General features: G+C 37.2%; 1 protein-coding gene across 1 annotated transcript; it reads left to right on the top strand.

Moving 5' to 3' along the window:
* The first annotated feature begins 3876 nt into the window (after positions 1-3876).
* LOC113682425 (uncharacterized) lies at positions 3877-10686 on the top strand. The gene is made up of 5 exons (XM_089192676.1): positions 3877-4266; positions 4389-4544; positions 6747-6914; positions 8455-9041; positions 9888-10686. Exons 1-5 carry the CDS (start codon positions 3969-3971, stop codon positions 9993-9995), a joined length of 1317 nt encoding a protein of 438 aa, XP_089048802.1. The 5' UTR covers positions 3877-3968; the 3' UTR covers positions 9996-10686.
* The last annotated feature ends 6472 nt before the right edge of the window (positions 10687-17158 follow it).

Here is a 17158-nt window from a genome sequence, read left to right as displayed (position 1 = left end):
AACTACTAAACGAATACGAAACAACTAGTTTCAGAAGGTTGACATTAAAAGATTCTAATCTGGTTGTTTGTTAATCTCTATTAAACCCCTCCTCGCTGTTAACGCTCCCCCCCCCCCCCCCCCATCTCCAATAAGCCCCCCGTTTGGAGTCGTTTTTTTTTTTAATAACCCCCCACCCCGTTTGGGGACATGAGATTTTGTAATCAGTCCATCTTATTATGGCCGAATAAAACTCCTGTACTTCTACGTTTGATGGAGATGTCTGATCCAAACTCTTCCCTGGAAGTTTTATCGCTTAATAACTTGACCAGCGCTTTCAAAAGAATTAACAAAATTAACAGACCTAATTGTCTTGCCACTATTTTTTTTTCCTTCTGTGGGCTACTTAATGGACCGATGCATTCAAGTGATGGGAACAATCTTACGCGCATTGAAATTGAACTGAAACAGACAATATTCATGAATCGGCTTTCCTTCTTATATTTTTAGATTGTTTGCTGCTGCTGAAATCGAAATTTTATAAGGTGCTAAATAACAGAGCTGACGAAAGCGTTTTGTTTCGATATGGCAACACTTCCTAGTGCCATTTTTTATGAACCATGCGCTTCAGTTTGTAAAATATTAACAGCAACACAAAACAAACGAAACACCGGCTTCATCCCGCTGGTTCTGTTTTTATAGCCAGCTACATAATCGTTGTCATCGCCCGATAAAAAATTTTCTCTGAACATGAGTCAGTAACCACAATTTTAGCGTAAGTAGCCGCAATTTGATAACATGTTTCCCTTGCGGTAAACCCTCTAAATTCGGGAAAAGCATTCAAGTTGATTGAACCGTTAACCGCGCTTTTATGAACAGGAAACAGTCGTTATCCGGTTGTTAACTGTGAGGGAAAACCACCAGATAAAGGAAAGAACACTTCCACCGACCGACTGGAAAGCAACGAGATATTTTGAATTGTCCTTTTAGAAAATGTTAGACAGCGTTCGCATCATGTCGCTTATTCCAAGAGTATGAGCTTATTTTCCGATCAGGTGAACAAAATTTTTCTTATTTGTTTTGACACGAATAAATAGGCAATAATTATTTAAAGGGAAAGTACGGTCTAGAAAAAGTTTAGCTAAATCAAAAGTTCCTAAATTGCATTGTCCTAGCTGGCCATTCATTTAAGCTAAAATCATTTTTGTTGCGAGTAATCCCATCCCAAAAATCGACATTTTCAAATTGAAAATCGCTATGTTAACCTTTTTTTTTGTACTCAATACAATTTTCACTTGAAGTTTGTAGTCAGTTTTCTCGACGAATATAATCACACTTAGACACGCGTGATTAGATGAGGCTCTTTATATATACAGTAATATTAAACATAGCGAATTAAAGAAATAGCGGAGGAAACCAATAAACGGTGAGCACTGCCTGTGCTGTTTCATTTACACTTCATAAAGTTTCATTCTTCTTTATTTCAGCCTTAACGTATTCAATCGGATCACTTTGGTTCAAACAGATTTCAACTTCACGGAACATTTCGACCGTACGTGTCTGCGCTAAATTTGAATCTACGAGATATTATGAGGACCGCTGCTTGCACTTTTTTACTGCTTGCATTTGGTGTTGCCAGTGCTACTGAAGACCAATTTGCCGATGGTAAGCACATTCATCTCAAAGTATATAATCATACTCTGAATTCATCTTGCTAAAATATAAACTAAAGGGAATGAAAAATGTACACTGTGATCCGGGGATTCCGCTGCGACTGACTCATTGCTTTCCTTTGAAAGAAGGTCAGGTTTGTATTCATTTGGCAAGAAAAGCGAACAGGGTCGACGGATGGCTGGGGTAAGACATTGAAAAGGATATGAGTCGATTACCATAACAGACGCTCTACAAATCAGCTTCCCCTTCGCTTCCGTCAGCTCTGTTTCTGAAACACCTTACAAAGTTTTGATTTCAACCTTACTGAACATTTTCGACCATTTCTGCGCTAAAATGGAACCTAGAGAATATTAAGGACCGCTATTTGCGCCAAATTTTTCTGTTTGAATTTGGTGGTAATAATGCTATTGAAGTCCACGTCACCAATGGTAAGCAAATTTTTCCTTAGTTATTTAATTATACTTTGAATTCATCCTTGCAAATATGAACTGAAGGCCCTCAAACGTGTACACTGTAAATGTCTCTTTCTTGCGGGGAATCTTCTCCAACTGTTTCAATGCTTTAATTTCTTTGAAAGTACTTTAGGTTTGCACACATTTGGAAAGAAAAAGCGAACAGGTCATATCCTTTGCAAAAAAGTTTGCGAAGGATAAAAGTCGGCTATCATTACTTGATGCTCTACAAGTCAGCTTTGAAGAACCTACACGAAACGTTTTAAATCCTCGCCTCCTAACAAATCAGCGCAATAGCCATAATAATATCATTTGTGGGGGAATAATGAAATTTTTACACTGTAGTAAATAAACTTGCATCTCTGTTTATCTTTGAGCAACAAAACCGCTTCCGTCAGCTCTGTCATTTAGCATCTTATAAAATTTCGATTTCAACAACAGCGAACTAGCTAAAAATTTAGGAAGGTGAGGTGATTTCTCTTTACGAAATTCTTTCATATCGTTTTTCTTTCAATTGAACTGCCGTTGTGTGTAATGTTTCTAATCATTTAAGCTCGCATTTTTGCGTGAAATTTCTCGCCAGTATACGCGTTGCTTTCGTCAAATAATTTTCATTACTGGCTGTTTTTAACTAATTCAGTCGTTTCCTTAGTTTTTGCTGGCGCCGCGTTACTTTTGTTAAAGAGTTTTATTACCAGTCCTGGTTACGCCAAAAAGTGTAAGTTCGTTTCTATTTCATGTAGCTTTGATTTTAGATATATGAAAATCATTTATTTGCATTGCGGTGCAGAAACGAAATTAAAAGATCCTCGCAGCTAAGAACACTACTGAACTAGTAGTTGAAAATAGGACCTGAAAAAAATTCAGGCCCATGACCTATTCGATAAAACGCAGAGGTCGGGGGTTCAAATCCCGTACGGACCTGAATTTTTTTCAGGTCCTATTTTCAACTACTAGTTCAATAGTGTTCTTATCTGCGAGGATCTTTTAATTTCGTTTCTTCACCGCAGTGTAAATATATGAATTTCATATATCTAAAATTATCAATCATCACTTGGATGGTTTATTTGGATCCAACACATTGACTAGCTTCCAGTTGGCTTGTTAGCTCAGTTGGTAGAGCGCTGCACAGGTATCGCAGAGGTCATGGGTTTAAATCACGTAAGAGCCTGAATTTTTTATTCAGGTCTTATTTTCAACTACTAGTTCAGTAGTGTTCTTGGCTGCGAGGATCTTTTAATTTCGTCTTGTAGCTTTGTCGCCATTATTGTTGTTGTAATATTTGTACTTATTCGTATTAATTATTTTTTTATAGTCCAATCTCTCTTGCATATCTTTACGTCTAAATATTTGTCTATCTGGGAGTTAGGTTAAACGTGCATTCACGTTGTGGTATAAAAATGTAGTATTTAGTTACATACACAATTTTATAGACAACCCCTCCTATGTATTTGTATTCGTTGTTATAATGCAGAAACAGAGTTCAAGTTCACCTTTATCTCATTAAACATGGGACTGAAGGGAAGGAAAGGTGTTTTTTGACTTATGTAGTGATCTAATCTTGGAAATTCACAGTTTCGTTCATCCAGTCCCAAGTGCACGTGCTGGTGTAAAAACTTCCGTGCGTCCAAGGGTTTTATTCAGTTCTCCTTATGTGTAGCTTTTAATTCTTGATTGATATATACAATTAAAAGATAAATAAATTGATCGTTATTCCTTGTTTGTCTTTTTTCTCTTTTATCGGTCGGCTCCCCATAAACCTTAGTTATGATCTGCTCCAAGTATTCTTTCGAAGAGGAAACAATCGACTGGAGTACAGCTAGGGAAAGTTGTAGCCATCAAGAGAATAGTTCACTTGTCTCAATGGAAACCGAAAAAGAATGGCACTTTGTCACGAACCTAACCAAAAACCAAAAAAAGACACGTTGGTTTATTGGCTTGAAAACAGTTAATGGGTCTCATACGTGGAGCTGGTTGAATGAAAGCATAGCCTGGGTCAACGGGACGTCAGCTGGAACATGGCGTTGGAATAACGGAGAACCAAACAATTTTGAAACAGAAAAATGCGGAGAGATGCTGCAATACGGAAAGTATAACAACATAAAGTGCCAAGGAACAAACTATGATGGTGATCCAGGATATATATGTGAAAAGCAAGTCAGTAAGTTCATGATCATGCCGAAGCTATGTTAATCCAATTAAAAATCGCAGTAAGAAAATAAAAAGGTTGTAAGCGAACTTTGATTTTGAAATGAGTAATTCGTATTCGTATTTTCTTGCTAGTTTGTTCCACCAAATCCAACAATTCAGAAAATGGGGACATTTTCATTGATAGAACAACAAGACCTCGATCAACTCCCCAGCCTTTGGCAACAAAGACAACGCCCACCTCACTCAGAACTCAATTGACGAATACTCTGAATGAGCTTTTTTCAGAAGGTAAGATTTACTTTGACGGAAATTTGACATCTAATATGACCCTGGTCTATTGCACAGTTCGTGTCGGATATCGCACTTCCAAATTCCTCTCTTTTCCCTGCCCACTTTAAGAAAGAGAAAACAGTAAATATATGTTATATATTATGAGAGGGGGATTAGCTTTTTATCAAATTGTCTAGCCCTCTCTCTTCATGTTTGGCAATAGCTGTGACCATTATCACGATATCTCAGACTTCAGAAAATGGAGATATTAAAAACAAAATCAGCTGATTTTTTTTCACCTTGAGCGTATGGGCAGCATGACAGTTTTCTTATGTTCAGGTTGAATTATGTCTGAGTTTTCTGCTGGCGAATTCCTTCAACATTTATCGTTAAAGTGGAGACTTTTGAGGTGTATCAAGTCGAAGATTTCATAAGAGAAAAACCGGCAATAATATTTTTGAAAGATTGATATCTTCAAATTAAGGTAAGCCTTTTTTTTAAATTTTCGTATGCATGGAGAAGGCAGCAGTAATTGCATACATGTGTATAATAGTTCTAGTATCATATCCCACCAAAACAAATTATGAACATAAGGAACAGAAAAATTAAAGCCCTAAATGCACAATTTCACCTTTTGAATTTGATGACCACAAGTTTATCAACACATCTGCCGAATTCGTTTGGTCTGCCAAGAGCCTCTGTTTCATTAGGCCCACGCTGGAAACGCTCAGGTGACTATTACTCGGCATTGTTTTCGATCCCTCCCCTAAATCCTGAAGCATGTTCAGGTATTCCGGTTCAAGTCACTCGATGACGTCCTTAGAACATGCCTAAAGTTACGTGATCAAGAACGAAAGAAAATGAATGGTTTTCGAATTATCTTGTTTTCAGTGACTCGACAGAGAAAATACAACAAATACTTTATTTTGACCATGAAAAAAAAAAAAAAATGCTTACCATGATTCTCTTAAATACCGAAATCAGAAGATGATGTTCATGTGACTTGTTATCAAAGCAATCTTTTTGCTTCGTGTTTTTAAATTTGATGATACAAAGGGGAATTTAAAATGGATATAGCGCGTTGACTGAGGGGAAATTCGGTTTTTTTTTCGTCATTGCTTAGGGTTGACAAACAATATTTCAATTTCTATTGAGAGTCTCCCAGGGGTGTTAAGTATCAAGAAGGCGAATTGCCTTTCCTTTCTCTAAAGCTCGAGTTACATAAACGTCAGGTAATACAAGGACACCAAAATTAAAAAATCCAAAGAATGACTTTTTTGTGTAAGCAGTAAGACTCTTTTAGCCTTTCCGTGCCTTGTTCACTTTGGCTAAGTATATATCAGCATCCCTTAACAATCTTTGGAATGATGAAACGAATTCGTTATAAGAAACTTTGAAAAAGGGATTTGAAAATTATTTTGTTTCTCTTTTTGGCAAAGAATTTAAAGAGCGGTAGGGGCGAAGAATCAATCAAACAGCGATGCACGTATAGCCGTTTTAACGCAATCGACTAAACTTGAAGTCTCGTGGTGCAAATACACAGCAATACTAGATAATCAAAATAGTTCACTTTTTAGGACTTTGTGACATTTAAGCTGGCAAAGCTCTACACCCAACCAACGACTGTAACATTTTCAACATTGCAAAACCGACCCACGTTCAATCTCTCAACACAAGGTACAATGCAATTATATTTATGCATAATTTATATTGGATTGCCCTACAGATTCATTCCCTCTCTTCGAATGCGTTAATTACAACATGGACTTCTGGGGAGTAAAATCTTACATTACTCTCTTTTTATAACACCAAAATCATTTTAACACGAATCACATCTTCGTGTTTCTCGGTATGAACTCTGAGGTGTACCCTATGCTCAGTCTAATAACTTCTTCCACGATTTGACTTGGGAAACAGAGGCGATCGATTTTAGCAAATGACGAGAGTATCAATACTGAAGGTCTTAAGAAAAATGTTTCGGGCTGGGGGGAGTGGAGATGTAACTCAGGAGTTTATAGAAAATTTGAACCTTTAATATTTCAATAATCGATCACAGTTCGTGGAAAGCAACATTCTATTTCACTTGGTTATTGACGTACCTTTATCTGCCTTTTTTCTTTTTTCGTTTCAGTGTCCATTTGAACCTTTTTGGGTTCGATCAGCCTTCCCCTCTCAAAAAGCTAGATATATATTTTTCCTTTTTTTTTTGTTCTCCTTTAGGGACAACGTTTGAGAATGCAGTAAGTGAATCTTCTCCGCGAAAAGTTTCAACCGGCAAGTTAAACTTGATGTTGATCATCATAGTGCTTCTGGCCATTTTCCTCTTGGCAATTGCAGTCGTACTCGGAATATTGTTTTTTCGGCGACACCAAAGTCGTAAGAACCAAGGCAAGTTTCTTGCATCATTTGCCTATTTGCATATCATATCATACACACACACACACACACACACACACACACACACACACACACACACACACACACACACACACACACACACACACACACACACACACACACACACACACACACACACACACACACACACACACACACACACACATATATATATATATATATATATATATATATATATATATATTTTTATTTTTTATTTTTTATTTTTATTTTTAATATGATGAGCCGAATATCGAAACACAAAGTTGAATTTTATTCCCTTGTCTGGTATAATGCACTTCATAGTTGATGTGAAGCCTTCTTCACAAGGCTAGTTCTTCCATCAAATGGCATAATAGAATGTGCCTTTATCTCGCATTTCGCCGGCTCGTTCGCTTTTCTTCAAATGTTATATTGAATGTACCTTGATCTTTTGTGTTTAAGGTGAATTCTTCAACAAGCATTTTATTGTGCTTTTGGCTTTTGGAGATAGAAAATGTGGAGTAGTTCCCATAGTTTTTAAAGTTTTCGATTCCCTGTGTGCATGCGTTATAGGTAATTCACCGAGGTCTTTTAATACCTCCAGTTTTCTGATCAATTTCAGTGAATATGGTAAAACTTTGAATAAATAATTAACATATTTGGCAAAATCTTCCAGAGAAAGTAGTAAGAGTATCTGAGGGGGAACAAAATATCTCACTCCCACTTGCAAATAAGATCCTGTCCCCTTCCTATTACACTTTGGGAGGGGAGGGTGCGTAGATTATAGAACTGAGGGTTGTTTATATGATATCTTCGCTTGTTATTAACGAGTACTCTCTTCCTTTTTTTTTCCAACGGTAACGACGATATTGATGTGCTTTATCATGAAAATAACATCACGGCAAGTAGTATATAGTAGTGCATGTTAATCTTTAGTACTCCGTTAACTGTTTTTTTTTTTTTGCTTTGTTTTGTTTTGTTTTTTTAATAAACTTATTAATCTTATTCCTCCAGATTTTAAACGTGGAAAGGCAAGGTGATCGTAAATAAATCATCCGGAAAATTAGGTGTCCATGATAAGCTTTTAAGTGATGGCAGAACATTTTCTATTTGGGCTTTGAGTCAAAGCTGCCCTGGATTTTAAGATTATCACTAAAATGACACAGACAAAAACTGTGCAGATGTACCCACGAGGCTATTTTTTTCCCAGTGGTACTTATCAAGTGATAATAGCAGTCATTTTTATCGTTTAGAAAGTAGATTTTTTTTTCCCATCTAAACCCTATTTCTGCCGAGCCATTATAACCTTTTCTCGATGGCAAATTTGAGTGTTATTTCCATTTGATGCATCATATTTCCTTTAAAGTGTGCATGTGACTTAGATCCTTATCAGTATGTTACTTCTTTCCTGAAATCTACGTTTGAGGGCAGAATACGACGCTACACTAAAACAAAACTGCAAAAATTTGAGCTTTATAAATATATCCTAATATATCCTTTTCCTGCTAAGTGATAGAAAATATCATTTTTACTTACAGATGACCTTCAGATCACCTTCACGATCGGGTCAGTTGCACCTACGAGGTGCCCCTTAGTTCCGAACTGCAATCGTTCGATCCTGTGCCTGTTCAACAAATGAAGAGCTCTGCCGAGCTTACTGTACACTTAACCATTTCGCAAACGGAATCTGGGCCGGCCATCTATGAGACATTGAGCGACTGCGAAAAAGAGTGCGAGTATGATGACGTAGATAAGACTAATCAAAAGTCAAGGTCAGTCAACACAGTGTTGGTGAGTGGTGAAAAAGGAATAGAGCAGCCACCTGCTTCGTGCGATAAAAAAGAAGAAAACAAGGATCATCTTCACGCTGTTGTTCACAAAGAAAGAAAAGGTAGAGCCAGTTCTGAAGCAAGCACTCTCAAAAAATCATCAGACCGCCCTCAGGGAGGAACAAGTGGGTTACCTTTGAACCGGGGGTCCTGTGTCGATTGCATTGATCGTTCGTCGCATCCAACTGATTCAGGGTTCCAAAACAACGTAAACACTGCAGAGAGCGAGACACTTCAGCCTGGCGGGAGCATTGGCTATTTGTATGCAGCTGTTGATAGGACAAAAAAGAAGAGGAAACAGCCACAGGTAATAATTACATTTCACAAATCCTGACAAAACTTTTTTGTTGTTGTTTTTTTTCTGTTTTGCCTTCAGTGCTGTTTAATCTACCAAAAAATGTATTTACACTCGGCGGAACTAAACTGTAAGTGGCAGTGATAAGGAATGTAAATATTTGTCTATTAGTGTGTTCGCACGTGGGCCGCTATGGCGTTAATTGAGTCTTTTGTTATGTAGCGTGTTTAATGTTTGACATTTGTAATGTATTCATCTCAGCTCTCGAACATCTCTAGTTTTACGTTAAATTTTATCTTGCATGTAGTTTAGCTGTTTTACCTCTAACCCCCAGAGGTTGGTGCGCCCGCATTTGGATGGGGAATACGTTCCCATTATTTGCCATTGGGTTGTTGGGGTTTTCGTTTCAGGCGGCGGCACAAAAACGTTTTAGCCCGAGAGGTGATGACTGGTTGTTTACCATTCTGTGTTACTATGTCGGACGGCATTAAATACTCGGGCTCCTAGTTCGAGCTGCACACCCACTCTTGTGTGTGAGCTGTGAATTTAAATAGGAACTGATCTTGGTACAAAATATAAACCGATGACGTCAAGCGAGCAGTTGAAATACAGCAGCTTGACTTGCTTTTAAGTGTGTAAAGGTTTCTTTAAACCTGCAAAAGTATATCAAAACTAACAGACAAACGAACAAAAATAAGGCCAAAAACAAGTCACAGCAAAAAGATAAGACTGATCCTATCAGCTTATTGTATTCGTTTTGCTTTTTCCTCATTAGCTATTATGTTGCTAATGTTATTTAGCGTCACCGGTTTCACGGATTGCTTATAAGATATCATTAACTTTCTATGTTTGATCTAGAAGCCCCCTCCATACAGTGATGATATGTACGCAAGTCTGGTCCATTCCCGAGAAAGTAGCGCAAAGCTTGTCAAAGAACATTCCCAAAACAGTGTACGCCCAAATTGATCTCGCCGAGACAGCAAGAGTGATGATGTCACGGCAGAATCTGGAGGAAAAAGAAAGGCAAACATCAGTGAACTCTGTTCGTTTTCAATCCTAAAAATAACTTCATGAAGAACATAAAAATTAACCCATACCTTAAAGAAAAATGATTAAATTTTCGGGGAAACAGTTATCAGTAATCATTTGTTCTTTTATTACAAATAACGGCCTTTTTTAGTAGAAATAATTTAAATGGATGGTATCGTGATGATTGTAACAATATGAAATGTTGTGTATTAGAATACTTTGGATGAATCCCTTTAAATTAAGGTACATGGAGTACCGAAAAAAAAAAACAGTGTTTCTCAAAAGGGATAAGTTTGTACAGCGATTAGTTGGAAACCAGCGCCCTGCGCTAGGGCGTACTGAAGGAAAACCTTTCAAAAGTTCAAAGTTCAGGGAAGCTTTGTAAAGTCAAACTATCGAATGAAGTCAAGAGACTATATTCGTTTGGTAAAGTATAAAACTTTGAGATATCCTTAATTTCTTTTCGCTTTTATAATTAAGTTCTAAATTCTCAAGGTCTGATGACTTTGAATTAAATTACAGCGTTAAATATGTCAATTTGTAGTACTCGTTTAAACGTTTATATTTTCAGAGATCATGGTATGGTGTATCATAAAACAAACACAATAAATAAATGAGCAATTTGATTTAATCAATGGGAAATATCTAATGACTTGATTAGAGTATTTGAGATGCACATTGGTCCTACAATGAAAATGACACAACTATATGCCAGTAAATTCTGGACAGAAGGGTACTCCAGCAACGTTTCATTTGTTTTATATGTATGAATTAAATTATGTTTCAGTCACTAAGCTTTAAAGTAGTGAAGCGATCAGTCATCTTCCAAACTGACTATTCGAGTAAAAGACATCAGTAACACCGGCTTGACTAACACAGCAATCAAACGTCTGGTACGTGCCAAATTCCCGCTCAAAATTTAAAATGACAACTTAAAATTTTTTGCTGTCCTGCAAAATAGGCGAGAGAATATTGCACTTTCATGGAAATATTCTAACCGCTTAAAAAATATAGCCGTTAAGCACAAAAATTGGCAAATCTTAAGCGTTAGTCGATAAAAGAACCTTCACTGTAAAAATAATTTCGTTTTATTTTCATGAAATGAAGAAAATTAACCTTTACGTTGGTAGAAAAAGGCATCATCTCACTGATCCCTCCTTTAAAAGGAAACATGTGAATACTCCAGACTTTTTTAGTACAACGAGCTATATTAAAAAAGGAAAAAAAAAATGACCACAGGCAGGTATAGTTGATTGTGCGAGGCTATTTAGATTTGATAGCCTGAAAGCACGCCACCTAATCACTACAAGTTTCACACTTACACAAACACTTGACTGTCATGTCTACTCGGCTGTGCATCGTGAGCCACTCTTTTGTTTTAACCACACTTTGACGTCACATGCGATCTATTCCTAAACAGAGGCACGGTAACGTGGAGTTTATTTGCTAATAAGATAGTCACAACTGCAAACTCCCTGTTGCATCATACAATGTATTATCAATTCCGGCCTTTCTCAATGGTTTATCGATGGATAACCCTGAGCCAATTATCAGAGATTCTTGGTCAAGGGAAATTTCACACTCGATTGTGGAATCATAGGAAAAAAATGTTGTTCATTTATTACGAACATGTTAAAAAACAAAACGTGAATGTGAACAAAAGTACGAGCCGTGTAAGATCACCATGGTTCAGCTCGTTTAGCAAGTTCTTTGTAGCTCAGCTGATTTCTCAAGACGGACTCGGACTTGTATTTTTTCCTTGTGACAAAGAAACGACAGTCTTCACTGTTTTCGGCCTCTATACACACCCTCTTCCTCTGTTGCTTGACGTCGTCACCTAGTTCCCTTTCTCTAATTCATGGCCAATTTAACTGTTTAAAACAAAAAAAGCATTTTCGTCAGTAACCGGCAGGATTAAGAACAATTAGGACGATTGATTGGAGAAAATGAAAATAGAAAATTTAGTACGTCAGATTTAGGTGGAGCCTTTTCAAAGCACTTCCTAAATCAGTTCAGTTCGCGAGATTTGATGCACAATTAGGTCGAGATCGCGTTCATTTGACCAAATTTTTCCGGAGTCCGATAGGATCATCCGATCACTTGCCTCGTTCTACTGTATGTCTCGTAAAATTAAACGCTTTTCTGTAAGACGCGAAATTAAAATTGCTAAATCACACTTTGTTTATTTTGATGGCTGGCTGAGAATCTTAATCAGCTGGTTGACTCAGTGTTGAATCTTAAGAAGAATTTCGAACGCTACATTCTACAGTCTTTCGAGAAATAAAGTCAATGACCAATTATTTCCGGAAAATTTGATAAAAAAATACATAAAATAGATTTGTATGCAGTTGAATAAATAGATGGATTGCGTGACTTTATTAAGATTGATTGAAAATCATCAAGTCTGAGCTTTAGTCAACCGAAAAATGCCCCAAGCTCCTTAATCTGGTTTATGAAAGCTTTAATTCATTAAAATCAGATTACGCATCGATTTATTTATTTACTTTTTTTGGGTTTTTTTTGTTCAAGCGTTATCATCGCTGAAGCGATAGTCAGGCGGGAGCCCAAGTTACAGACGCAGTATGCACGTAGGTTTAAATTTCTCTTGACTTGCTCGAATATTCTTGTCTCAAGCAATACCAATCAGTTAATGACTCAAACGTTTGGGACTTACATTTGTGTTTAGTCTTATTTAAATAATGTGGAAATATTCCAAAATTATCGAATTGGAAAATTATCGGCCTTCTTCATGAGTCTGAGACTTCCTGTATGGAAAATGTGAAATATCACAAAATCTGCATATCGCCTTGATGTTCAACCGTTTGGTTACCGGGAATTGTTCAATGAATCTAGATCGATAACAGCCCTAAAAACTCGCGTTCATCACCCAAATTCGGTGAAGCGCTAGAATTGGAACAACAGCACACGTCCATATAATACACATCCTTCTCCTATTGGTAAATTTTGATGTAGTACATGTCAGCATAGAGATGCATTATATTCATTGTACACCGCTGTGGCTTCCTTTAGCTGACAAATGTGTTATTTATCGATAAGCTGACTTTTTTCCTTTTTTCTTCTCAAGAAGCTTGACGCCATGGTAGAAACATCGTTACTTTATGCAACAGTACAGAAAAAAATCACTCGAGTGACATGGGCTTGGTTTTTTTCAGTTTTTAGAATATTGCTGTAGCCCAGTAGTATCTGGTGTGAGTTTAGTGCATTCTGAACCACATCATTATCGTGTGTGACAGCTCAAGGATTATTAAACAAAATGAAATTAGATAAAGTGGGATTAGTGACGTGTTTTATTCAAATAAATGGTAGAAAGGAGAGAGGAAAATGAAATCAAATACAATTTAACTTGCTCTCTCAGATTGATAGTCAGTCGAAAGGATTGAGTCGTGCTTTTGTTGTACTGTAAATTATCCTGCAGCTGGATGTAGGGCCAAATACAACTCCTCTGCGCCTACGTTTCATGCCAGTGTATATATTTTGACAACATAAAGCGTATAGTACTTAATAATAGATTTAGGAAGTATTGCCACATCGAAAAAAAAACAAAAAACAAAAGAAACAAACAAAGGAAAACCTTCCATCAGCTCTGTTCCTTAAACACCTTAAGTTTACTTAAAGTGTTTAAATTTAAATTAAATTTCGATTTCAACCTCACTGAACATTTCGACCGTATTTGCGCTAAATTGGAGTCTACAGGATATTATGAGGAACGCTACTTGCACTTTTTTACTGTTTGCATTTGGCGTTGCCAACGCTACTGAAGACCAAGTCACCAATGGTAAGCACATTCATCCTTAAGTATTAAATAATCATACTTTGAATTCATCTTCGTGAAATATAAACTGTAGGCAATCAAACGTGTACACTACAAATGTGTCTTTCTTGCGGGGATTCCGCTACGACTGACCCAACGCTTCCCTTTGCAAGAAGGTCTGGTTTGTATACACTTGGCAAGAAAAGCGAACAGGGTCGACAGATGGTTGGGGAAAAATTTGAAAAGGATATGAGTCGATTATCATAACTTGATGCTCTACAAATCAGCTTCCCTCAGCTTCCGTCAGCTCTGTTCCCTAAACATTTTCGACAGTTTCTGCGCTAAATTGGAATTTACGCTATATTTTGAAGACTGCTATTTGCACGATATTTCAGTTTGCATTTGATGTTACTAATGCTACTGAAAACCATGCCACCATTTATCCTTAGGTATTTAATCATACCTTAAATTCATCCTCGTAGAATATTTACGGAAGGCCCTAAAACGTACGCTAGGTTTGTATATATTTGGCAAGAGGATCGACAAATGGGTTGGGAAAAGAATTTGAAAGCATATGAGTCGATTATCATAACTTGATGCTATACAAATCAGCTACCCTCAGCTTCCGTCAGCTTTGTTCCTTAAACACCACACAAAATCTTGATTTCAACCTCACTAAACATTTTCGACAGTTTCTGAGCTAAATTGGAATTTACACTATATTTCTGTTTGCGTTTGGTGTTACTAATGCTACTGAGGACCATGCCACCATTTATCCTTAGGTATTTAATCATACCTTAAATTCATCCTCGTAGAATATTCATGAGGGTCGACGAATGGCTTGGGAAAAAAAAAATTTGAAAAGGGTATGAGTCGATTATCATAACTCGATGCTCTACAAATCAGCTTCGAGGAACCTGCAGGAAACCGTTCTAAATCCTCGCCACTTATAAAACCAGCGCAAAATCCGAAAAATGTATCATTTTTGAGAGAAAAGTTAAAGCCTTACAATCAGGACATATCACATAGAGAACTCAGAGTCTTTCAGAAAATCTAAATCAGCAGTTTGTTTAAGGCAACTTTAATAGAGATATCAAAATAAAATCAGTTAATTTCTCAACAACAGCTGTAATTTTGATCAAAAACGATGAGTTCAAACATCTCGATCAACCTCCACAATATGAGATAATCATGCGACTCCCTCCATAATTGTCTTCAATGTTTTAATTACTCTTATCATAATTGTCATTATTATCGTCATCATCATTACTACTTTTATCACTATGCCATTGTCGTCATTTCAGATGACGTTCTGGTCTACTTACGGCGCAGTTTTAACGGGCGTCTACTTCTATGTTTCCTTTTGTCCTACATCGAAGACATACGAAGGACGGTCAACAATTGATATGCATCTCTCAGGCGTCAATCTTTTAACTACGCATGATTAGCAAAACACCCGCAGGTTGAATCGCGTCTGAGTGTTCTGCCGGCGACCTCTTTTAACATTTCTCTTTAAGGTGCAGACTGAATTTAGCAAGGCCGAATGAACTACAACAAGCGAGTATGATTTAACGGGTGACAAGCGTGGACTGTGACAAATTTACTTGGTCAAAGAAATTTTGCGTTACGCTATGTTTAATTAACCTCAAAATACACGTAGATGTTTCTTACTTTTCTGAGAAGGAAATAACGTCTGAGCGCAACTTAGACGAAGATATCTCCCATACGCGTATTACTGAAGCGCTCCTTGTCCATATCATGACACGAGTCACTAAAAGGTTTGTCGGTGATATTTGAGCATGCCACGAAATAGATTTGTCTGCTAGAATGAAAAAACCTTGCTTATTTTCAATAATCCTTGTTCTAATTCGAAACATGCACGCGATCAAGAGCTTTATAGGTAAGGACAATGTGTATGGTTGAAGCTTCACGTTTCATGTTTCAATTCTTAATTAATTTTTATCTGATTCCCCTTTCCTTTTAACTGACCAGGATACTCCATTTTAGAGTAATGTGGAAAGTGGTCCACAATTTGTTGACCAACAAGGAAACAAGTCGAACGATTCGAATAAATGGCGTATGTTATTTATACACTTTAACTTTTCCTTTTCTTGCCTATGGCTTACCATTTGGTTTCGCATTTCTTTCGGACGTGAAGTAACATAATTATCACAAATATGACAGATGCCAAGAAGGGAAAAAATGAATATGTAAGGCGGATATTCCAACCAAAGGCTATAAAAGCTAAAAGAAATGTAGGTGTCTTCTTTTTGCTTAGCACTTTGTTTAGAATAAGCTTGGAAAGGTAAGGCATTTTTTCCTTCTTATCCACATGCAGACGACGGCAGTAGTTGCACACATGTGTACAATGGCTCTAGTTACACATTCCACCCAAACAATTCGGAGAATTGGAACTCCTGGTTCAATAGCAGATATCTGTGCAAGCAGACTGGATATGATCTGGTTTCCATCGAAAGTTATGGGGAATGGAGCTTTTTAAACCAAACTATCCAGAAATTTGAAACAAAGGAATACCTCATTGGGCTGATGAAAGATATATCGTCCGGAGAGTGGAGATGGATAAGTGATAATAGCACAGTAAATGCGACAATCAAGGGAGTGTGACCTTGGGCACCAAATGAACCAGGTGACCGCTCAAAGCCAGAAAAATGCGTAGAAATGTACAAGACATACGGAGGCTCTGGTCGGTATAATAATATACGATGTGACGTTGGATTGGCATTAGCAGGGTATATATGTGAGAAATCTGTTGAATGTACCGCTAGAAAAGGTGGGGTAAAAATGTCCACAAAGCTTACAGAAGGACAATTGTAAATACACAGCGCTATGATACGATTAAGCTATTCTAAATACGTTCTAACTTTGATAATTTGAACATGCTATACCTCATTCGAGTTGGGAAGATACCGCTCGCGTAATTGCATCCTCATTGCAGCCCAAGCAGAATAAATAAATGCACCGTCATAGCGGCTCGGCATATCGGAGTAGGAGCAGAAAAATGAAAGCCACAAATGCATAATTTCACCTTATGAATTTGATAGCTGCAAGTTTATCAACACTTTTACCGACTCCGTTTGCTCTGCCAAGAGCCTCATTATGAAGCATGTTTAGGTATTCCGGTACAAGTCACTTGATGACGTCATGCTCAAAGTCATGTGAAATTCCGAAACCAGAGAACTACTATTCAATAAAACCTCAAGATAAAGCTCAAGTGACTCGTTATCAAAGCAACCTTTTTGCTTGACGTTTTCAAATTTCTTGATAAAAAAGATACTTTAAAGTAGATATATCGTCCTGACTGAGAGGA

This window comes from Pocillopora damicornis, chromosome 13 (genome assembly GCF_964200805.1).
Source record: "Pocillopora damicornis chromosome 13, jaPocDami1.2, whole genome shotgun sequence".
Lineage (NCBI taxonomy): Eukaryota > Metazoa > Cnidaria > Anthozoa > Scleractinia > Pocilloporidae > Pocillopora > Pocillopora damicornis.
This window is presented reverse-complemented; position numbering and strand designations above follow the sequence as displayed.

What these genes read in the sequence shown, in the direction of transcription:
- LOC113682425 (XM_089192676.1), top strand. Translation starts at nt 3,969, where the DNA reads ATGGAAACCGAAAAAGAATGGCACTTTGTCACGAACCTAACCAAAAAC. An exon ending in CCAAAGTCGTAAGAACCAAG is followed by an intron (nt 6,915 to 8,454) that starts GCAAGTTTCTTG and finishes GATGACCTTCAG; the next exon opens with ATCACCTTCACGATCGGGTC. An exon ending in AGAAGAGGAAACAGCCACAG is followed by an intron (nt 9,042 to 9,887) that starts GTAATAATTACA and finishes TGTTTGATCTAG; the next exon opens with AAGCCCCCTCCATACAGTGA.